The sequence below is a fragment of the Artibeus jamaicensis genome, unplaced genomic scaffold, assembly GCF_021234435.1.
Source record: "Artibeus jamaicensis isolate MK-2021 breed Jamaican fruit bat unplaced genomic scaffold, CSHL_Jam_final contig_685, whole genome shotgun sequence".
Taxonomy (NCBI): Eukaryota; Metazoa; Chordata; class Mammalia; order Chiroptera; family Phyllostomidae; genus Artibeus; species Artibeus jamaicensis.
In genome coordinates this window covers 35,802,005-35,825,147 of record NW_026521924.1, presented here as the reverse complement: position 1 = coordinate 35,825,147, position 23,143 = coordinate 35,802,005, and the positions used below count along the sequence as shown (strand labels likewise).

Below are 23,143 nucleotides of genomic sequence, written 5' to 3'. Positions count from 1 at the left end.
CTCCTTTCTGGTGGGTGTCTGCCCGCCGGTCCAGGGGCCCCGCCGCCACCGCCGTGGCTGGGCCCTCAGGGGTGGGACTGGTGCCGCCAGGAGGGCAGGCTCAGGGCACAGGCTGGTCCTGGTCCCAGGCCCGAGCAGGCTGTCTGATGCCCTGGAGCCTGTGCCCTGTGACCCGGCCCCCTGCTCCGGCTGCAGGAGGCTGGTGAGCCAAAGGCGGGCTCCGAGAACTCGGCAGCTGCTCACCGTTGCTGCGGTTGGGGGAGGGCGTGGCGAGGAAACCCAGAGCGAACTTAAGGGGAAGGTGGGCACAGTGGGGCTGCAGATGTGGGGGTGTCCCTCAAGGGTGGTGGCAGGTTCGGGGAGCAGCAGGGACAGCGCATCCTAGGGTCCATCAAGGCCGCCCTCGTGAGGTGACCCAGAGGCCCAGCCGCTGCCCGGCCACGGGAGACTCTGCCTCTCACGCTTCTCGGTGCTCTGAGTGGGAGAGGCAGGGGCGGAACTGGGAAGGAGGTCAGGCCCCGGGTGGAAGGTGGACCTTTTTAAAAAATCATTTATTTTTAGAGAGAAGGGAAGGGAGGGAGAAAGAGAGGGAGAGAAACACGAGTGTGTGGTTGCCTCTCACGTGCCCCCTACCGAGATCCTAGCCTGCAACCCAGGCCTGTGCCCTGACTGGGAATCGAACTGGGGGCCCTTTGGTTCACAGGTGGGCACTCAGTCCAATGAGCCGCATAAGCGGGGGAAGAATGTGGACCTTAAATTCATGTCCTCCCAGCCCCCACAGAGACGGGTCCCTGCACGAGAACGGGGACACGGGCCTGCCTTGTCCCTGCCCCTGTTTGTAAACTGAGGACCCAGGGGTCCTGGGGGGCATCTCCTGGTGGGACCAGTCCATGCAGAACCACAGGGTGAATACAGCCCCCCAGGCTCCCTCCTGGGGTCCTGAGAGGAGGGATGTTTGAGAGGAGGGGCTGGACTGAGGCCACCATGTTGTCCCACCCTGGGCCCCCACCTGCGGCTTCTTCATGGCTTAGCACACGCGGTGAGTGCTCGCCGACTGTGCTGAGGGAGGCGGACCGGCCCGGTGAGCCGCAGGGACCGGTGTGAAGGCCCAGGGCACGGTGCTCAGGTGTGGGGAGCTCATGGGTGCGAGGCACCTGGAGGGGGTGCCCAGCTCCAGGGTCACCTCGGGTAGGCCGGGCCCTGTGCGTCCGACGGGAGGGGCCTACCCCCAGGACAGGCAGGGGGCCGCTGCTCTGTGGTCAGGGAGCAGCTCACCGCCTGCCGGCCCTGCCGGACGCATCCCTTCCTCCCAGATGAATGATGGGGCCGCCGGCTGGAGCCGGGCTGCCGGCGGGGGAGGCCATGACGTGACGGAGGGGAGAGGGCCCGGGAGGCGGTGGACACGCACCGGCCGCCGGCAGTCTGGCCGAGCAGGCTGGGCTCTCACCCGGACGCCGGGGTCCCAGGCGCAGGGCTGGGCCGACTCGGGGATGGGTCGGGGTGGCTCCCCGAGGCCTGGGATGCCAGCCCCCAGCCCCCAGGTCCCCGAAGAGCCTAGTTGTCCTGCCAGGTCCTGTGGCCCTGCAGGCCCATCTGCCTCCCACCCAGTCAGCTCTGCTCTGGCCACAGCAGTGTCACCTGAGGGGGGTGACCTCCTGTGCTCCCTCCGTCCCGGTCCCGACGGCCTCGCACCCTTTCTGTCTCGCTTGGTCACCCCCACCCCCTACGAGGGCCCCAGGGTCCGCCCTGCTCACCCCGGTCCCCTCGAGGCAGGGGCTCCAGGAACTCTGTCCACCCGACTCTCCACCCAGGTGGGGGCTATCGGGGGGCGAGGCCAAGGCTGCACCGGGTTACAGCTGCCGCTGCTCTGAGCGCCAGGCGGGGGTGTCGGCCACTCGCTGAACTGGAGGCTCCACGCCCCCCACCGTGCCCTGTCCCCGAGCTCCCCTGGGGGCAGCGGAGACCTGTGGACACCCGGCCGGTCCTCTGCTCAGACCCTCGGGACAGGCCCCTGAAGTCCGCACGGGGTGGGTCCTTGTGGGGCTGGCAGCATCTGAATGTCAGAAATTTAATTCTGTCTTAAAAAAATGGCTTTGTGACCCTGCACATGAGGGAAGGAGAGGTGCCGTGTGCGCTGACGTGGCCCAGCCTTGTGTGTCCGTGTGTGCTCATCTGCGTGGGCCTGTGCATGTCGGTCCGGAGCCGCCGTGCCCACAGGGCGGCAGCTGGTGGTCCCCTCGTCGGGAGGTCCGTCTGCCAGCCGGGCCGTCTCTGGCGGGACCTCGCTCCGCACCACACGCCGCTGTGCCCACCGAAATGTCCACGAGACAGGGAGCCGCTCTCACGCTCAAAGGCGAAGGCTTGATCTTGAAAGGGGGTGTGCACACAGAGAGCCGGCCTGGCCCCGGCTCCCCCCTGCCCCCGGTTCTGTGCCTCTCCGGGCCTGGAGGCTGAGCTCTCATCCCGCAGGGTGAGCAGCAGGCGTGTGGGCCGCACCTGGCGAGCAGCTCACTGTCCAGCCGATCGCGAGATGACACAGGATGCCACCAGTGTCACCTGCCCAGCTGGAAACCACAGTGCAGGCTCCAGGCGTGGGGTGTCCCACGGCAGCCTGGGTGTCCCCAGGGAGGCAAGGCGGGGGTCCCTGGACCACTCTCAGGACTGCTCGCCGGAGGCTCTGAGCTTGTTCACCTGGCTGCCGGCCACATCAGGAGGGGCACCCATGGCCCAGGGGAGGGCAGCTGGGCTGCGCCAGTGACAGCAGACCTGAGGTGCCAGTGCGTCCCAGGGGACGCCTGTGACCCTCTGTTGAATGGGCACGTGAGGGAGCGAGTGGGTGGGTCCAGAGCCCTCCACACGGCCGCACAGTCTCGAGGGCCCACCGTCCCCTTCACTGAGGGGCTCAGGGGGCTCCCTGGGTGGCTGCATGAGGTGGCAGGGTGTGAAGCGACAGGACTGCCGGCCGGTCACGGGGACACTGGACTCCAGACCGGACCTGCATACGGCACAGGGAGCGGCCTGGGGAGCGACACCCTGACCGGGCCAGGGGCTGAGGAGGAACAAGGCAGCCGGACCCGGGGCTCGGCCGCGCCCCTGCCTACGTGAGTGTGCGCACAGGGCCACAGCGACCAGGATGGTGACGTGGACCCGGGGCCACCGCTGCAGGTGGATGTGGGCCCGCCTCCAGGGCCCGTGGTTCTCCGACTGCGTCCGCTCTGCCTGCACCAGGGCCCCTCTCTGTCTGTGCCGGGTCCTTGGGGGCGGTGGCGTCCAGCCTTGGCCCAGGACCCGCTTGTAGGCCTGACCTCCCTGGCCCTGTTCCTGAGGGGCCTGGTGGCTCAGAGAAGGACTTCGGGGGGCTCAGGTCGCAAACCAGCGCACGGCGGTGGCCAGGCCCGAGGTGACCGACCGTGGCTGCCGTGGCGGCCCGCCGGCCTGGTTTGCGGGTGTGAGACTGATTCGTGGACCCCAGGCCAGCACAGGGTCCCCCGCATCCCGAGTCCGCACTGCCTATGCAGGCTGTCTGTCCGTCTGCACGCCCCTTTCTGGGCAAACGGGCGGGCCCCACGCCAGGGAGAAAAGGCCTGCGTCTTGCTTCCTGGGCCCTGTCTGCCACTTGAGGCCCTGGCTGGTCCGGGGCAGCTCCCACCTTGTCCTGACTCGGGGAGCCTTCTCGGGGCCAGGTTCTCTTGCTCTGTCTGGAGACCTGCTCCTACAGCCCAAGGAGGTGCCTGCTTTGCTGGGTGCCAAGGGCCTGGGCCGGGCCACCTGCCAGGAGTGACAGGCATGTTGGGGCCTCCCCCGGGGGACGCACCCGGAGAGAGAGCACGTCCCTGTCCGGGCCCGGGCTGCCTGGGCGGGTACGGGGAGGCCAGGACCCGCTGACCTGCCCGAGAGGCCAGCATGGAGGACTGCCGGCCGGCCTGCCGCCCTCAGCAGACATGTGGTGTCCCTGCAGAGCCCTGGCGAGGAGGAGGAGGAGGAAGAGGAGGAGGGGCAGACCAGCAATGCCAGGCTGACCTCTAGGGCACATCTAAGCTTCTCAGGGGCCACCTGGGGCGGGGGTCCCCCGGTGCCTGATGCTCTGGGGGCTGACTTGCTCCTGGGGCAGTGGGACCCGGGACCCTGCCAGCCCGGCTCCCTCCAGGGCCCACCTGGGGGGGGGCACGCCCTCCCCAGCTGCCCCAGGCCTTCATCTCTGCTCTCTACATGTCCTTAGCCTGGGAACAAGACTACCTTTCGCCCAACACCAGTTTCTCCTCACAAAAGGCTCTTTTTGGGTCCAGGAGAGAAACGATCTCTCTGGCTTTGCAAGAGGCCGAGGGAGGGATGGGGAAGGCAGGGGAGGGGCGGTGAGAGGGGAGCCAGTGAACGAAACGGGGTCTCAGAGTGTGGGCGCCGGTCCTAGGCCCCCGGCAGACCCTCATTCCGTCCCTGGCCAGCCCCACCCCGCCCCCTCCCCGGCCCTAGTACAGCGTCTCGCGGGTGGCGTGGCTGGAAAAGGCGTGGCTGCTGGACACACTGTTGGCCTTCCTGGACAGGGCGGGCCTCCCCCGCCGGCGCCCCCGCCGGGGCCAGAGGCAGGCCAGCGTGGCGAGGAAGGCCTGGCGGAAGCTGGCGGAGACCAGGTTGTACAGCACGGGGTTGGCGGCGGAGCTCACGTAGAAGAGCGTGTTGGTCAGCAGGTAGAAGTAGTGGTAGAAGTCGTAGAGGAACCTGGGGGCGCAGGACGCTCAGACCGCGGCCGAGACGGCCCAGGGCCCCCACCTCCCGCAGAAGGGCAGCTTGGGGCCATGGCCTCAAAACCGGTCGGGGGGGTTTTGGGTGTGAGGGCATTTTGTTATGAATCCCAGGCTCTGGCTGCTCCGGAGAAGCTGGAAGTTCTGAGTGCAGTCCTTCCTGCACTGAGTCCTGAGCACAGGGCGTGGCCACTCTGCTCAGTCCCGTCCCTGCCTCTCCCTGCAGCGACCCCCGCCCCCTCGCGCTGCCCCCCCACCCCCGCCTGCCCCTCTGTGTGCAGATTCCCAGGCCCCAGGCCTTTAGGGCTCAGCTGGTCCAGGTCTCAACCAAACAGCTGGGGCAGGGACCACCTCCAGGCCTCCTGGACAGCCGGGCCCCACACCCTTCACTTGTTTGCCTCCACCCACGGGGGCCTCGATCCCTCACCAGGCTGCTCACTTCACCGCAGGAAGCCCTGAGTTTCGGAAACCCATTATTTGGGGCTCCCTGTAGCTTCCCAGGAAGCCCCCTCCACAGGGCAGAAAGGCCCGCTGCGAAGGCTGTCGCCCTCTCTGAGTCCCTGTCCCCGCAGGCCAGCTGCCTCCCCTCCTCCCCCCTCCAGGGGAGCCTGCCCTTCCCCATCCGTCCCTCTCCGGATGGACGTTTCCCACCCTGTCTCCGCACGGACCAGCCTTGCACCCGCCTTCCTTTCCGGCTGCCGCCTGTCCCTCCACGGCCTCCCGCCTCCCCCCGGCCTGGTCGCAGCTGGGGGCCCCCTGACCTGCACCCCTGCCCTCAGCTGCCCCCCTCAGCGCCCCCACACCCACCCATTTTGGGGAGTGCACTCCCACACCAGCTTCCCAGTCAGTACTCACGGGGTCCACTGCTCCCCGGAAACATAGCAGAACATGAGGCGCCTCACGTGGTAGGGCAGCCAGCAGACCACGAAGGCCACGACCACAGCACCTGGGACAGGGGCAGGGACATGGGCCTGAGGGGCGGGGGAGGCGGCCGCCGGCTGAGCGCTGTGAGAGCCGGGGAGGGGCCCTCCGTGGAGGGCCGAGTGGCTGGCGCCCCGGCGTAGTGAGCGTTCGGTGGGGAAAGGACAGCATCTGCGGAAACGGCTCCTGGGAGCCAGGGCCCCACGTGCACGAGGACAGAGCGGGACCCTTGCCTTACACGCGCACCATGCAACAATGTGCAGCATGTACAAAAATGAACTCTAGACGGATCGAGGACCTACGCGTGAGACCGAAAACTAGAAAAGGCCTGGAATAAAACTAGGGCAAAAGCCTCACAGCTCTGCGCTCGGCGACGCCACGGTGGACACCAAAGGCCCAGGCAACGCAAGAAAAAAACGGATGTTTTGTGCTGGAGAGTGAAAACTTCGGTCCCCGGGGGACACAGTCCGGGGGGAGCAACACAGGGCGGGGAGCCAGTCTGCAGACCGAGTACCTGATAGCGGCTAACGTCCAGAACAGGCAGAGGACTTCTAAAACTCAAGAACAAAACAGCAAAAAAGCCACTTCGAACAGGGGCGACACAGGACCGAGCAGACATTTGAACCTAGGAGACACACCCGTGGCCAGTAAACCCCCTGAAAAGGCAGCGTCACCGAACAGGGAGATGGAAATCCAAATGGCGGCCAGGTGCGGCCTCCCAGCCGGCGGGCGGCTGCTGTGAAGAGAATCAGACCAACCAGGGAAGCAGTCATTTTGGGCTGGGATGTGGGAAACCGTGAGTCTCCTCCGCTGCTGGTGGGAACGGACAATGGTGCTGCCAGTCTGGGGGAAAGTGTGAAAGTTCTTCCAAAAATGGGGAGCAGGGTGCCTCCCACCTGCCACGGCGGACACAGGCTCTGTGGGCACGCCTTGAGGACCGGACACGCCTTGAGTGCCACAAGCCAGCCACAAAGGGCAGGCACGTGACCCCACTCCCTTTGCCAGCTCTCCCCTGCCCCAGGGCCTTGGCACAGCCGTGCCCTCAGCCTGCAGCTCTGTGGCGGAGACGGCCTCCTGGTCTTGCCGGTCTCAGTCGGACGTTGCTTCCTCAGAGCGCCGCTGCATCTGCTTCTTCACACGCGCCCCTGTCTGCACTCGTGGGGTGTGTGCTCCCCCCCACTGGAAAGTTGGGGTGACCCGGCCCTGGGAGCCACTGTCTGATCCAGAGTCGGTGCTCAGGAGGCTGCTGAGTGGGTGCATGGATTGACGAGCGAGTGAGCGAGCGGATGAGTGAATGATGCCTGATGAGTGAGCGAGGGAGTGCGTGGCTAGGTGGGTGGATGGAGGATGGATGGATGAATGGATGGATCGTGGATTGTGGATGGTGGATAAATGGGTGATGGTGGTTGGTGGATGGACGGGTGGACGATGGATAAATGAATGATGGATGGATGGGTGGTGGATGATGGTGGATGGTGGATGGTGGGTGGGTGGGTGGATGCAGCCGGGAGCAGCACCGGCCCCGGGGGAGCCAGCGCTCTGAGTCTTGGCCCCGACATGCCCACTCTGCAGGTCTTTAAACTTTGCTCCGTTTGGGGCTGTGGCGCCTGCGGCTCTGCTGGACCCTGGATGCCCCCCCCCTCCCCGCAGAGGGCCCGGCGGGCACATACGTAAAACCCGGACTCCGTGGCGCAGAGCCTGGATCCTGCCGGGCTCGACGGCCATGCTGAAGGAAGAGAGCTTGTCCCCGGCCGTGCACCCCTGGCCCTGCTCGCCTGCCTGGCGGACCATGACCGTCAGCCTGTTGGCGATGATGGTGTTGAGGACGGAGATGACCACCATGGGGAGCACGAAAGACATGAAGGTGTTGACCTGGGGAGAGAAGGGGCGGGAAGCCTGTCAGGTGCACCGGCGGGCGGGGGCCTAGGGCCCGAGTGTGGAAGGTGCTCGGTCTAGTGGGGAGCCCGGCAGACACAGACTCGAGCCCCCGCCTGCCCCCAGCCCCTGGCTCAGAGCCCGTCTGCAGCCTCCCCGGCCCCTCGGGGAGCCCCTTGCCCTGGGGGAGCCTGCAGGCATCAAGGAGGCAAACCCTGGGGTGTCCGGCTGTGGCAAGGGGGCAGGCCCTACAGCCCCAGGTCTGGGCGCACAGCATCCGCGGCCACGGCCCCCGAGCACCAGGCTGCCCTGCCCGACCTCTCGCCAGGACGCTGAGCCCCGCGTCCCTCACCGTCTGCGGTCAGGTTACAGGTGGACACAGACCCTCCCCGGCCCCGCCGCCCAGCACGCCGCGAAGGGCTTCTCATCAGCACTTCTCACCCTCCCCCCGCCCCCCGGTCACTCTGCGTCTGGGAAACCGGGTCTCGAAGACGGGGCTGGTCAAGGTCCCGGCTCAGAGGAGGCTGGACGTGGACTTGACTGGGCCTTCGAGGGCATCAGGCTGAGACTGGACTTGCTGGACTTGTGGAAGGGGGTGGCCAGATCTCCTTCCCGGGGTGGCACGGCTGCTCCCGACTGGCCAGCACAGCGGGCGGCGGAGCTGGGACGGGCTGCAGAACCAGTGCGGAGACTTGCAGCCCGATGGGCCTCAGCGCTGCTGAACAGGCCTCGGCCGTGCCAGGGTCAAGGCTGCGTAGGGATTTCATCCTCATTTAACGTACTCTCGGGCGTGTTGTGTCCTGGCGCCCGGCTTGTCAGGCCCTGCAGTGCCCCATGCCCGGCAGCGGTGTCTCTGTCCTGCCTGCTGACCTGCTTGCTCCCACGGCTGGTTCCCAGCTTCCGATTCCCAGGAGGCTTTGGGTGGCCCCTGCAGAGACTGCCAGGAAGGGCTGCGGCCTGGGGAGGCTCCGGGGTCTGCGCTGGGGGCTCCCTGGGCTCCAGGCGTCCCTCCTGCCGCCTCTTCACCGTGAGAGCAGAGCTCCCTCAACAAGGAGACCGTGACACCCTCACCAGGGCCCGGATGGTCACAGTGCTGCCCTGTGGTTGCAGTACCCCCGACCCCCACAGAGCCACCAGGCAGCACCAGAGGTTCCAGATGTTGGCGGGCTCTGTCCTGCTCTTGGGGGCACTGGCGGAGCCCCAGAAGTGTGCCAGTCCCCCCCAGGCCTCTGCCTGCCCCCAAGTCCCAGTTGCTCGAGGCTGCGATTAAACTGGAAGGCAAACACGCCGCCCGGGGCTGCCCCATCTCTCAGGAGGACGGCCTTTTCCACGCTGGCTGGCCCAGCGTCCACCACTGGCTGCCCACCTGCCCAGCACCCTGCCCTTCCAGGTCTCCCCAGGTCCAGATGTGGGGGGTTGTCCCCTGCCTGTCTCGCTGCCTTCTGTTTGGAGCCCACCTTACGCAGGACAATGAGGGGCAGCCTGGGAAGGCCTGAGGCTCCGGGCCAGGCCAGGAGCTGGAGAGCGGGGCTGGGAGATGCTGGGCCTGGGCCCAGGAGACACATGGATTCCTGGTGAGTCATTGCAGCTGGACAGAATTTAAACAGAGCGAATGTGTCCAACACGGATTTTAAACGTCGGAACATTTAAAATACTGCAGCTCAGTAAGTGCAGGCAGCACAAACAGCGCCAACGGTCAGGTGGGGCCACCGGCTGTGGGCCAGGGCCGGGCCAGTGGGCTGTGGGGTCTGGCCTGAGGTCCCCAGGGGCTCCCGCTGCTGGAAGAGGTCCAGGCCCTGGGCCCCGAGGTCCTGGGTGTGAGGGGCGGAGGCCCTGGCCCGGCAGGCCCACCTGACCAGACCCCGGGCCCAGGGCTCAGGGACGGTGCTCAGGCCAGCGCTGACTCCAGGGGACAGGAAGGGCTTCCCCTGCCCTCCCTCCAGCCTGGAGACCAGACAGAGTCTGGATGAGGGGGGTGCCCGAATCCTGGGGGTCTGCCTTCTCTCAGAAAACTCATGGCATGGATAGGGGCTCAGGCTGCACCCCTTTTTGCCCTCTGCCCCCCAACTTCTGGCAGCTGGGGAGCAGCCCACCCCCCACCCCAGCGACAAGCAAAGAGACAGCCACCTGCAGAACCTCAGGGGGACATGGGAGCACGGCCACAGGAGGGGAAGCCGGCGCCCCGGACGGAGATGCAGGACATGAGCAAGCTGGGCCTGGTCTGTGCATTTGTCCCAATAAAACATGACAGTGATTTGGGAGCAGACAAGCTAATTCTGAGATTCAAATGGAAAAATACGTATAACCTAAGGACAGCCAGGAAATTTCTGGAAAGGCTGATCCGTGGGTCAGTGCAGGGCGGGGGGCACCAGCCCCACCAGCCAGGAGAGCACGCTGGAAGGAGGCTTTTAACAACTCCTCCCGGAGGACACGCTCGTGGGTTTTAGAGAGAGAGGGAGAGAAACGTCGGTCGGCCGCCGCTGTATGCACCCCGATATCGTCCGGGGTGGCATTTTGCCCTCAGCTACCCCTCATCTAATGCTCTGGGTGCCGCCGGGTCCCTGCATTCACGGGTCAGCTGCCCTGCAGGGCACACACGGGCCACAGTGACAAGCGTCTGGGAGACCAGCCAGACCCGCGCTGAGCCGCACGTCGAGGACTAGCATCTGGAACGCCCGTGTGGGCTCAGGGGCGGGGCCCTCGCCGGTCCCAGAACTGCGGGCATTTCTGAACCCCAGGCAGATGGGATGACCTGGGGACAGGGCGGGCCGTGTGACCCGGAGGGGCCATGGGAGCCGTCTAACTGCCTGAAAGGCCCCCGTAGGGAGGGGGTCCCGGTGGACTGTGTGCGGCTCAGCCCGGCACACTCAGCGGCCCGCCGCCACGTGGGAGTCGGACACGCAGATCCGGGCATGCGGTGCCTGCGACCAGCGCTTCCCTGGTGGCTCACTGCCTTCGGCCGACGGCAGCCAGACGCCACGCTCAGAGCCACAGGCGGAAGCTGCTGGCGTCTCACCACTCACTCGGCACCGTCCTCAATCGCTTCTGAGGGAAGAGTGTGACAAGCACTACTCCTCCGGCAGTACCCGTGGGGCTGCGGCACCGCACCACCTCCGAGCTGCCGCTGGCACTGTGCTGGGACGTGTGGCCGCCTCCCGGGCCCAGGCTTTTGTGGCCGCAGGTGGCAGCCCTCGCCACTCCCTGTGCCTGGGGACCGGTCTGCTGACCCGTTGGGTGTCAGGGTTCCTTCCAGCAGGATCGAGGGACCGTCACCGACCCAGGAGAACTCAGGATTCTCGGGCCCAGCAGCGGCGCCCAACTTGCCCCTCGGAGGCAGACCGCGGGCTCCGAGCGAACATCAGCTGGTCAATGAATGCCACGATGGACAGGCTCGCCGTAGGCTGTGCCTTTAGGGACAGGGTGTTTGCGGCCACCACAGCACCCATGCATCCGACAGGTGGCATGACCTTGCCTGCCCTTGAGCCCCAGCCCGGTGGGGTGGGAGTGGGGCCCTGCAGCGCAGAGAGCTGACAGTGGTACACCCCGAAGCATCTGACCACTTCCTCCTCTGTCACTCCTGGGGGGCTGTGGCGCCCACCTTGGCTCACCTGGTGGCTGCGGCCAGGTGGGAAGGAAGGACCTTTCTTCCTGGTGCCCTCAGCTTATGGGAGAAAAAAGGCAGGCCCAGGAACGAGGCCGGCTGGAGCTGCATCCCGGTCTGACCCTCGGTGGAGTGCTCACTTCGCACGTCTTGGGCAGGTCCACAGCAGACAGCAATGAACTTGAAGGAGCGTGAGGAGCAGGGTGACAGCCGGACAAGGGCGAGGGATCCATCCTCACCAGCCAAGTTTTGCTGGGTGGGTGCCACCCCCAGCTCCCTAGAGGGGACACGTTTTTGGGGGGTGGTAACGGAACACTATGGAGAATGACTTCCAGTCCTTGGTGACGTCTCAGGGCTGACGTCTGTCCACCTCTGTCCTTCCTCTGCCCGCCCCTCTGCCCGGCCCCAGTCACTGGACTCCGAGTGGAGAGGGGGCTCTGGTCCCAGGAGCCTCAGATTCAGCACCTCGGACAGTGACCAACGCTGCAGACCCAGCGGCCCTGCTGGGGCAGACCGGGGTGGGAGGGACCAGGCCAGCCAGGGGCAGGGGCCGTCCAGAACACCCCACCTGTCCCCAGAGCCTCCCTGTCCTCTGAGGAGGGGCAGGCGGGCGCTCCAGGCCCTGTGCGGGTGTCCCCCCACCCGGCGCCGGACTGCGAGGGACCTTGGCAGAACAGAGGCCCCTGTGGAGCCGCATCCTGTCTGCTCCCGGCTTCGCTGCCACCCTGGCTCCGGCTGGGCCTCTGGGCGACTCTCAATCAGATTAGGGAGGTGGCTTCCCCTCCACCTGTGCCAGGGCGGTGTCCTCCCTGTGGGGGCAGGACGGGCCCCTCCCCCGGGCAGCACACAGGGCCGGCACTGGAGGCCTGGCCTGAGCCGAGAGCTTCTGCCCTGGACGCAGCAGCTGGGCTGCCTGCGCCTCCCAGAATGGGGCGGGGAGCCCCTCACCGAGTTTAAATATCCGCTGGTTAAAAGGCCATGTGAATGTTCGGATCTCCGTGACGCCTGCCCCACAGCAGCAAAGGGGCTTGGAAAGCCCTTGGCTGGACTTGAAAGGCCCCTGGCAAGGGCAGGGGTCAGAGCAGGGGGCAGGGGGTGGCGCCAGGCCCCGGCGCACGGCGCCCGCCCTGGCGCCCGACAGAACTGGAGTGAGAAGGAGGCCGAGTGTGGACGAGCCGCGCAGGCCCGGCGAGTGTGCCCCGACCGCGGCGGGGAGAGCGGGGGCGGGTCCTGACCAGGACCCCCTGGCGGCAGCTGCACGGGACTGAGTGGGCTCCCAGGAGGTTGTTCCAAACCCCTCAGCCGCGAGTGGGACGGCGAGGCCCTGCACACCTGGGCCCCGCCGCGCTGCCGGCCGGAGCCCGGAGCAGGCACCGGCGGCACTCGGGGTGCTTCCCTTCCCGCTGCAGCCGAAGCCGGGCCTGGGGCCTGCCCCCCCCCTCCGCCCGGTGCAGCTGGGCCTGACGTCCTCCGTGTGCCCGTCCTCGCCAGCAGCTGAGTCTCTAGCCCCATGATTTTGAATGTTCTCCTGCCACGTAACTGTGTGGGCAGTTTAGCAAATATCCTGTTGCTTTGCAATTTCGAATTCCTGCCCGCCGACAGGGTTGGTCCCTCTGGTTCCTGTAGACATCTGGCTCTGAACCCAGCGTCTTGGCTCCTTCCAATAGAATTAGTGCTGCCTCGTGCCTTAGGGAGAGCTGATTACGGTGGCCCGGAGCCCAGTGGCTGACGGAGGAGGGCTGGGGGCCGGCCCCCGAGGCCCCCATGGGAGGGACTCGTCACAGCTCAGCCGACGTTTGGCTGTTTCTTCCCAAGTCCCCAGGCTTGGAGGGGACTTTGTGCCCTGCCTGTACCCCTCAGGATGTGACACTCTGTGCCCCTTTGGCCACCCCCCTCCTGGGGCTTCCCCCCCCAATGGCTGTGGTTAGGGCTCCTGCACCCCCCCGCCGCACCCCTCCCCTGTCAGCCCTCATGCTCAGGTGAGCCTGGCTGGGTGGGGTCCTCTCAGGACAAAATCGGTCGGTTAGGAAAGGGGCAGGCGAGGGCCGCTGGAGGGCCCTCGGGTGCCCGCGTCCCCCCAAAGCACATCCTGGGCAGCACAGTCATGTCGGTTAAAGGCCCCCCTTCTCTCCGTCCTGAGACGACGCTTCTCTGTGAGCGGCTTCCATGAGCTGCAGGCCCAGAGCACGGGCGTGTGAGGTGGGCGAGCAAGGCGCCCAGACCCCGACTTTCTCACCGGGAGTGAGGGGCAGGGAGGGTCAAGCACCCGGTGCTGGCCCTCCTTGGAGGGGGCCTGCTTCCTGCCCGTAAAGGGGGGCCGTTCCCCTGGAAGGCTGGCCCTCAGGAGGGGCGTGGCCTCGCAGACGGGGGGGGGGGGGGGGCCCCGGCCCGGGCTCTGGGCAGTGGGGGCGGGGCGGGGGTGGGGCGGCCGTTCGGGGCGCCTCATCCAGTCCCCGGCCCCTCGGTCTGCACCATCCCTCCACCCACGAAAGGGACTTAATCTCCCTCCTAATAACGGTTTGTCACAAAGACATAATTGGTTCGTGTGTGAGGCGCGGGAGCTCCAGGCCTGCACTGCTGGGGTTGTGTTGGAGAGAGCCGCAATCTGGCTGAACCACGGCAGCCTTTGAGGAAAGCAAATGAGGCATTTTCCCCCCCTGCCTGCCTCCCCCCACCTCTTCTGCTGCCAAAATCGCAGCAATTTCCAGAACCGTGAATGGGGCTGGCCACGGAGCTGGGACCGAGTGGGGACAGGGTGGCCTCTGAGGCGCAGGCTCCCTGAGACCTGGCACTGCCCCCCTGCCTGGGTCCTGGGAGAGGGCGGCTCGGGCCCTCCACTCTTTCCTGCAGTTAGGGGCACACGCTGCCCAGGGCTCCTGCCGGGGATGGAGCCTGGTGCACTCCCGCCCCCGGCCCGGGTCACTCAGATGCTGCATGAATGAATGAATGAAAGGCCGCGACCGTCTTGGCTTGGTGGCTCCAACAAAGAAGCAGGGATGGAGCAGCAGCAGAACAACAGAAATGTGCTTCTCTGGCTCTGGCGGGGGCAGGGGCGCGGGGACAGGTTCTGGTGAGGCCGCCTTCTAGTGTCCTCCTAGGGCTGAAGGGGGGTCAGGGGGTGTCTGGCCTCGCCGTGGGGGCCCCAGCGTGACCTCACCGCCAGGCAGTCCCTTCCCCGGAGGTGGCGTCCATGCCGGGTTGGGGGGGGCCCAGGCAAACAGCGCACCAACCACGCACCAGACTCAAACTTCGAGGCGCTGCACGCGGGCGGGCAGAGCATGTCCAGCGTGGCAGGGAAGGTCAGAGCCGGGGACCGCACGGCCACGTGCCAGCTGTCACAGGCTTCACCAAGTGTCCCTCCCGGCCGAGATTCCTCACACTCGGCCAGCTCGCCAGCTCACCTTCTTCCCCATCAGCTGGGACCCTGGTCATGAGTGGCCATCAGCAGGTGGTGCCCCTCCCTGCCCCTCCGTGTCTCTCTCCCGCCCCCGGAAGCCGTGTCGTCCCAGCTGCCCACCCAGACCCTGAGTGCGTCCACTGGGGCCCAGGTTTCTAGAACTCTCTGCCCAACCTGGAACGCTGGGGCGACCCCGGGCTGACTCCCGGGGACAGTGGTGTCCCCGAAGCTGCGTGAGGCTTTGCCAGCCTGGAGCCAGGACTCGGAGGATGGTGTGGAGGAGCCTCGGGCAGGGCCCCGGGCCGCGGAGGCGGCTTCCTGTCGTGACCGAATGAAGACACGTTTTCTCCCTGCAGCTCCTCCCGAAGTCCCATCCGCTTGCTGCAGGAGACTCTTCAGCTCCCAAGTCTGCAAGTCCAGAGCTGCCGCCCCGTGTGTTCAGGGCTGCGACACTCCACGCCCAGCCTGCCCAGGCGCCTCGCTCTCCACCAGGACGTGCCACGCCTGACCGGGGCCCGCGGTGCTGTCCCACTGGAGAACACGCCGGAACTTCGAAGCTGCCCGACGCAAGGCCCCTTTCACGCAGACTGGGCCATGTTCCCCTGCCTGGGCCTCCCACTGTGACCCCAACCCCAACCCCAACAGGAGAGAGGGGCGGGAGGGGCAGGAGGGAAGCTGAACCAGGGGGCAAAGTGGTGGCGTGGGGAGGAGGGGCTTGTCCTAGACCAAAGGCGGCTGTGAGGGGCGCCGGCCCCAGCCCACGCCGCCCCCAGGACGCCCCTGCAAACCGGCCGGCCCTGGGCTGAGGGGCACAGGACGGGCAGGACACGGCTGCCCCGTGAGGGTTTCTCTGTGCTGAAGGGCCTGCCCCGCACGGGAGCCTGGCTGGGGGTCTCCTGGGTCCGCGTGTGGCCAGTGGGGACAGTGGACCCCTCACAGGGCGGATGCGGAGTGACGAGTCCCATAAAGCCTGCCCCCTGCTGTGGGGACCGGCCCCTCCCTGGTTTTGGTCACAGAGAGCCCACCCTGCCCAGGCCGGGGGCTCAGCTGGTCAGAGCGGTGTCCCGAACACCAAAAGGTTTCGGGTTCGACTCCCGGTCGGGGCCCCTACGGGAAGCAGCGGACGGACATTTCTCCCTCACCCCGACGTCTGTCTCTCCCTCACCCCGACGTCTGTCTCTCTCTGGGTCTAAACACTGGAAACACGACCTCTGACAGCAGCCCACCCTGGGGGGCGGGAACCCAGGGCTGTGGCCAGGCAGCCGGCTCCTGGGAACCGGCCTCCCTGGAGTCCCCGGCCTGAGTCCTGCAGTGTGACCCCAGCGCCCAGTTCGGGGGAGCTGATCCTGGGGTGCCCCATCGACTTTGTGAGTTAGTTTCAAAGGTCAGGGAAGGACCCCATTAAACAGACTCAGCAGGAGGGCCGCTGTGGGACGAAGGAGCCTTGGGTGTCCTCTCTCCATCCTGCCTCCTGCCCTGTCACCCTCGCCCCTGACCTACTGTTGTGGACGATGGTGGACCTTCAGGAGGCCCCCCAACGGGTTCTGCAGGAGCCACAGAACTTTCCTGGGTCGGCCCGGCCTCCCCAGGCCCACTGCTGGGGGTGGTAAACAGGTGATGTTTTGGGGGTCCCCACAGTGAGGACAGTCCAGAGGGGCCCTCTGTCCTTCTCCAGAAGGACCCTGGACCCCCGCCGCGTACCCCCCAGGGGGTTCTGGTGGGAGTGGAGGGTGAGCCCAGGCCAGGGGGGCCTGGGGGAGGGGTCGGTACTGAAGCGCAGGCTTCACCCTCATCCGGGAAATAAATACCGACCTGGACAGCTGCTTCCGTCCGTGTGTGTCCTGCTGGGCGCTGAGCCCAGGCGGCTCAGTTAGAGCAGAGTTAGTGCTTGACTTCGGCTCCAAAGCAGGATGTCCTGCACAGCCCGGCGCACGGGTCTCCCTGAGGACACGTGTCCCCAAGGACATGGCCCAGACGGACTTCTACTCCCCCCTGACCCTCAGGAGCCAGAGCGTGTGCGGCCCAACTAGGGACTTACAGTTGCCCCGGACACTGACCTCCACCGGCGGTTTGGGCTTAATTCCTGAAAGGGGGTCACCCCAACAGTCCCAGGCTCCCCCAGGGCTCCCCCATGCTCCGGGGGCTGGAAGCGGCATGGGTTTCAGTGAAGGAGCCGTCTGGAGGTAGCAGAGAGCAGGGCTCTCCGAAGAAGGCTCTCAGCCCTCACACAGGACGAGGGGGAGTGGCTGGAATTTGCAATAAATCAATTCACCTCTCAGCAGACAAAGGGCTAAAGATGTTCTCTGTCTGAGCTTCCCCAAACAGGGCCGCAGTCTCCGCCAGCTCCGGCTTTGTTCCTCGGGCTCTTACGTGCCCTTTTGCAACATTGTTTCAACAATCCCTCTGAGCGCAGTCTCTTCCCATCAACTACCGCAGACATTTTTTAACGTGGCGGCGCTTCAGGTCCACAGAAGTCTCCCTGGAGGGGCCCTGGGCCGTGTCTCCTGTGTCAACAGCTACACGACTGGGCTCGGCGGACCAGGCGGCGGTTTGCAGGCACTGGACCAGCCACAGGGGGAGACTCTGGTCCCCAAGGGGGGGACGCACAGGGTGAGCCCACCGTCACCCACCCGTTTCTGTTCTTGAGGACATTTTCCTGACTGTGACTTTCAGAGCAGGGGTGGCCGAGTGGCTGGAACCTGCCGAGTGAGGCACCGGTTATGGGTTTGATCCCTGGTCAGGGCTCCCACAAGAATCAACCCATGAGGCACCAATCAGTGGAACAGCCCATTGGCGTTTCTCTCACTCTTTAAAAAAGAATTACAAATTAACAGCCTCCGCTGGTGTGGCTCAGTGGATTGAGCGCCAGCCTTTGAACCAAAGGGTCGCTGGTTCAATTTCCAGTCAGGGCACATCCCTGAGTGGTGGGCCAAGTCGCCAGGAGGGGGTGCACAAGAGCCAACCACACACTGATGTTTCTCTCTTTCTCCCTCCCTTCCCCTGTCTAAAAATAAATAATAAATACAATCTTCTTAAAAGAGAGGGAGAGAGAGAGAGACCTGCAGGTGAAGAGGGAGGGGTGGGCAGGGTCAGGTGTGAACGGTATCACCAGACCTCGAACAGGTGTGGAAGTGTGTTGACAGCCGACAGCCGTCATCACAGGAACAAATACGACGGGTTTCTGTGTGGGGGGTCTGCCTGCTGAAAGGGAGGGGCCTGGGACGACCCGGGAGGCACCGAGTTGGCCCGTGACAGGCTCCGGACGGGGCCACGAGCCCACACTGGCCTTGCGTTGAGCACAGCCCCAGTCAGAGCCGCTCGGAACCGCCGCGGGCTTCCGATGCGCACGGACCGCAGCACCGATTCTGACCTGGACTCTGACCTGCACGTGGAGAGCAAAGGACCCGGGCCAGCTGACGGCTCTGGGGGAGGAGGAGCCGGGTCGGAGGACTCACGGCCTTTCCGATCCATCTGCAAAAAGAGCCCTTGTGCCTGGTGCCCTAGAGAGACGTTCACTCGGAACGGACCGCGGCCCTCAACATAAAGCCCTAAGGCCAGAGGCCCCGGAGACACCAGGGAAGGGAGTCTGTGGTCGGCGCTCGGGATGAACGCTGCTTCCCACTCCTGCAGTTTATAGCCCAGTCCTGAAACAGATGTCCCTCTCCCGGGGCGGGGGGGGCTCACTGGCCGCAGCCAGTGGCAGGGGACGGAGACACCGAGACGGTGACCACGGGCCTGGTTTCATTTTCCTCCACTTTGTACACGGGTCTCGAGGGGCCGCCCCTGCCCCACCTGACGCCACTGACAGAGAGCCGGTCACAGCAGGACCAGGAGCACATCTGAGGTCGGAGCGCCGGCCCCCGAGGGCAGGGACACGCGAGGACGGCCAGAGCCTCAGAGATGCCTCAGTGGACAGAGGGGGCAGCCCTGGGCCTCGGGGGGACTTCCTCAGGGGACGGACACGCGACCACTCGCTCACACACAGTGTCCTCTGTTCCTGACACCGTCCCCATGACTGACAGTGTGTTCGGACCGGTCGGGGTCAGAGCAGGGCCTGGCCGGGAGATGAGGCAGCCGCCCTGCTGACTGGGGCCGCCCTGCCCCGCCGCCCCCTTGGGCTTGGCTCAGCCTGTCACTTGCCCCCGAGCCCAACACACTCAGCAGCGCCTCGCCCTGTTCACTGCAGTTCAAAGTCGCTCGAAAACCTGACCGCCAAACTACCTCAGTTTCAAACAGGACTTGTTTGCAAGTGCCAGGAGGGGCCGCGTTGCGGAGAGGGACCATGAGATTGGCGGACCCCCAACCCAGAGGACACGGGGGACGCATGGGGACTCGGCCAGGAGTCACTTTAAAAGCAGGGGAAGTGGGCCCAGATCTGCCCAGTGGCCAGGAAGCCGGGATGGAGCATGGCGGGGGGGAAGGGGACCCCCTCCAGAGATGCGGGGGCCCATGGAAGAGGGGAAGGGGGTGGGCCAAGGCCACGTCCCCGGAAGCAACGCCATCAGAGCAGCCTGGGGCGGACACTGGAGTCTCAGGGCAGCTGTCACCCCGGGACACGTGGACAAGCGTCCCACGAAGCGGCCCAGAACGCCCCCCAGGCTCTGGGTGTTGCAGCCCCCCCGCCACAGACCCAGAGCCTCGGCCCTTTGGGAGGCGTCTGTTCCGTGGGACGAACGGGGGTCAGAGGGGGGCTCTCTGTGGGGGCTGTGCCCCCTCTGCCCTGGGTTTGATGAGGACAGACCCCGACGACTGCTGACCCCGCACTCAGGGTCTGCGTGCGGGCGTCTCTGGCCGGGCAGCCTGCTGCCGACCGGACCCGGCCGTGGCGTCGCACCTTCGAGGGCAGGTGGTGTGGCTGCTGCCCGCCCAACCCCCCAACACGGGCCGGGGAGGCCCCTGGGCACAGCCGGTCAAAGACAGGGTCTGGGGAAAAGCAACGGGACCTCGAAGAAGGGGGTGGTGACCGTACTCTCTGGGGGTGCCCTGGCCTGGAGCGCAGGGAAGGTGGGGGGGCGCAGGGGGGCAGCTCTTCTCTGACTCGGCCCTGCGTGGCTCCTTGGGAAAGGGGGTCTCTTCACACAGGGGCACTGCAGACACACGTTCTCAGCACAGGTGAGGGGGTCCCTTAGATTTATTGCGACCTCCCGGCCAGGGCCCCCGCCCCTCTGCCGGCCCCGCCCCACTGGGCTTCAGAGGCAGCACCCAGAGTCCGGGAGGCAGGTGTGGCTCGGGTCCCCTCCTCCGCCCCACCCAGACCCTCCCGCGCTGGCATCCCCATCCCGTCCTGCACGGCCATGGCCACCCACACCCTGGGGCGGAGACGCCGTTCCCAGCAGTACTTCTGCCTGCTCTTCCTCTGTGGGGTCCCTTCCCTGGCAGCTTCTGCTTGAAAAGCCTTCTTTGGGGGAGCGGAGGAGGATCACCGGCCGGGCCAGGTCCCTCAATCCCTGAGGACCACCAGGGCGGGGTCCCACCCAGGGCCCCACCCAGCTGGGTTCCCTGCACTTTGCTCAGACCCTCCAGGGCAGCTGGCCGCCGGCCTGCCGGGCTGTTCGCCTCACACAGTGCCCCCCCCCCCCGCCACCATGCCCAGACACTTCAGGCTCTCCTCAGCAAGGACAACAGGGCCACCGCGGAGCTCTTCTGGGCACAGGACCTGCCAGAACTCCTGCCGCTGCCCCTCGAGCCCTCTGCCTGCTGGGGTTGGGGCTCACGTGGGGGAACCAAGACTACTAAACCAAGCACCAGGCTCAGCTGTCTCTCAAGTGTGTGTGGGGGACCCAGGCAGCCAGGGTGGGGGCACCTGCTGCAGACAGACAGACCCAGTCTCCTGGGACAGATGCTGGTGGAGAAGCCCACAGAAGGGACTTTCCTCCGGAGGGGCCAGCACACGGGGACGCCGGTGCCCCCGGGGAGGCCACGGCCCAGGGCTCCTGAACTCCGAGACAACGCCAGGGGGTTGGACGAGGGCTGAGAACTGGCAACCCCGGGGTGAAAGGCGACCAGGAGGGGGTTCAGGCTGCTCCCGAGCCCCGAGCCGCCTGCGTCCTCTTCCCAGGAGTCAGGTGTCCCTGGGCACACGCACGGGAAGCGACTTTGGTGGTAAAGGAAGGAGGCACACTGGGGCCTCCCTGAGGACGTGCCCCAGGTGAGACCCCGGTTTCTTCCCAGCTCCCCCCAAAAGACTGCTTACCTGGATGACGACCTTGATGGCAGGAGCACTCACAACCGGGGTGCACACCAGGCCGCCAGGGTGCTGGCCGTCGGTGCTACGGTTCTGCTGGCCCATGACGAAGAGCATGGGCAGGGCCAGGAGGCCCGCGGCGACCCAGATGGCGCTGATGAGCTTCTTGGTGCGGCTGCGGGACATGAGGGTCTTGGCCTTGAAGGGGTGGCAGATGGCCAGGTATCGCTCCACGCTCAGGCTGGCCACGTTGAGGGCGGTGGCGTAGGTGCAGGCGTCGCGCAGGAAATAGTAGCCCCGGCAGCCGGCGTCGCCGAAGGCCCAGGGGTGGTGCACCCAGACGAAGTTGTACAGCTCCACGGGCATGGCCAGCAGCAGCGTCAGAAGGTCGGACAGCGCCAGGCTGCCCAGGTGGTAGTGCACCGTGCTCTGCAGGTTCTGCAGCGACTTCTTGCGCGCCAGCGTGCACGCGGTCACCGCGTTGCCCACCGTGCCCACCGCGAAGAGCGCCAGGTACACCACAGTCACCAGCACCTTGGAGTAGACGTCCGTGTCCACGTCCAGGTCGCTGACGGAAGAGGCTCCCGCGGCCTGCGACGCGTTGCCGGAGCCATTGGAGAAGTTTGGGGCCAGCAACGCCTCATCCAGTCCCGACGACGGCAGCGGGAAGGGGTTGGCGCCCTGGGAGCCCGGCGCTGAGCTATTGAGGCGCATGGTAGGCATGCTGGGCGGGGTGCAGCGCGCCGCTTGTCGGGGTCTAGGCTCGGTCTGGCGCCTCCACCGCTGTAAGTCCAGACAGAGGTAGGCAGCGCGTCTCCGACGGGGGCGGGATCGGGGCAGCCCCAGGCGAGAGCTCGAAAGAGCGATGGGGCGCGTCTTCCAGCGGGAAGCGCGGGAACCCGACCGCGGCACCCCGGAGCGCTCGGGGCTTGCGCTCACGGTGCGCTGTGGGTCCCGCTCCTCCACCGACTCCAGGCTCCCGGCTGCGGGTTCCCTCCCGGCTCCGCTCCTGCCGCAGCTGCCTCCGGATCTCCCACCGGGCTCGGGCTGCTGGGCGAACCTGTGGCGACGAGCGGAGCGCACGCAGGGTAGCCGGCGCGCTCACTTCTTTGCTCGCGCCCTCCGCGCACGCCCGCACCGCACACCTCCGCGCCCGCGCCCTCACGGCTTCCACGCCTCTACTGAGTCGGCGGCTCCGCGGCGCGCCCAGCCTGGGGGGCGCCGGAGGAAGGAGGAGGCGGCCCCAGAAGCTGTCCCCGCCCAGCCCGAGTGCGCGGCCTGCGGTCGGCCCCGCGCTCTAGCAGGGGCAATCCAGGCCGCGCGGAGCGCCCCAGGGAACTGGATTCCAGCGGGCGCGTAGGGATATTGGCTGTTTCCAAGCTCCCTCCCCCCGGCAACACGCCCTCCTCTGCCGTTTCCCAACTTTCACGCCCCCAGGAAGGAGACGCCTCCTTCTCACCCCCAGCTCCCTCAGCGGGGAAGAGGGGGCCATGGTGGGCTTCCTGCTGCGGTGGTTGAGTTGCCTCTCCCTCCTGGGGCGCCTGCGCAGAGCCAGAAGCTGGCGCCCTGGGGCGCTCCCACACTGGGTGGGGTGGGTGAGTGGGGCAGAAAGCTGGAAACAATACAAACCCTCCCCCCCCAGGTTGTCTGGGTTCCTGATCCCGGCACCCTGGGGCGTTCGCTGCGGGTGTGCGCCTGCACCCTGGCTGCCTTATCACTGCCTGGGTTTTGTCACCTGAAGGCCCCAGGAGACCCTGAGCTGGGTGGGGTTTGGGGAGGGTGGTCTGGGGTCACAGCCTCGGGGCCAGCTCTGTCCCCACGTGGGCTGGCTGCACCTGCCGTGCTGGGAATAGGGAACCCGGTGGGCAGTGGCGGGCGGGGCGATGAGGGAAGGGGGACCAAAGGGAGGAAGCCCCGCCCAGCTCAGGGTCCCGCCCCGCCCCGGCGTGAAGTTCAGCCTAATGAGCTGATTGATTACCACCAGCCTGGGACCATACGTATTCCTGTTCTCGGCTAACCTTGGACTTGCCTGCTTCACCGAATCCTGTGTTCTCCCCAGGGCAGGCCCGCACAAGAAACTACGCGGTCAAACGTTTAGCTTTCGGCGCAAACACCAGCGTGCCCCTCCCCCACCCATCTGAAGCCAGTACAGCCAGTGGAGCCACAGGGGCTCAAACGGGGCCCCACTACTTAACTGGGCGAGTGTCCCTGCTTCTCGGTGCCTCGGTTTTGTCCAGGACAGCAGGACGCTCCGGGGGCCAAGCTGCTGCTGGGGCTGGCGGTGTGGGCCCAGGGTCGGCGTCCATCTCTGTGCCCAGAAAGAGCAGCTGGCCCCCCGGCCAGCAGGGGGCGGGGGTGAAGTGCCCTGGCCGACAGAGGCTGCTGTAAAGCGCTGCCGGAGTGGACGGGTCCGTTCTCTGGGAGAC

General features: G+C 66.5%; 1 protein-coding gene across 1 annotated transcript; it reads right to left on the bottom strand.

Moving 5' to 3' along the window:
- Positions 1–4,466: 4,466 nt before the first annotated feature.
- NTSR1 (neurotensin receptor 1) lies at positions 4,467–21,431 on the bottom strand. Its single transcript, XM_037153508.2, has 4 exons — positions 20,727–21,431; positions 7,331–7,532; positions 5,595–5,685; positions 4,467–4,716 (listed from the first exon to the last, which is right to left on the bottom strand). The coding sequence occupies exons 1-4, from the start codon at positions 21,429–21,431 to the stop codon at positions 4,467–4,469; spliced, it is 1,248 nt and encodes a 415-aa protein (XP_037009403.2).
- Between the last annotated feature and the right edge of the window lie 1,712 nt (positions 21,432–23,143).

Excerpts from the sequence above, each read along its gene's own strand:
- NTSR1 (XM_037153508.2), bottom strand. The coding sequence starts at position 21,431 with ATGCGCCTCAATAGCTCAGCGCCGGGCTCCCAGGGCGCCAACCCCTTC. Across the intron at positions 7,533-20,726 it reads CCATCAAGGTCGTCATCCAG|GTCAACACCTTCATGTCTTT; the intron begins GTAAGCAGTCTT and ends TTCTCTCCCCAG. Across the intron at positions 5,686-7,330 it reads CCACGGAGTCCGGGTTTTAC|GTGCTGTGGTCGTGGCCTTC; the intron begins GTATGTGCCCGC and ends CCCCTGTCCCAG.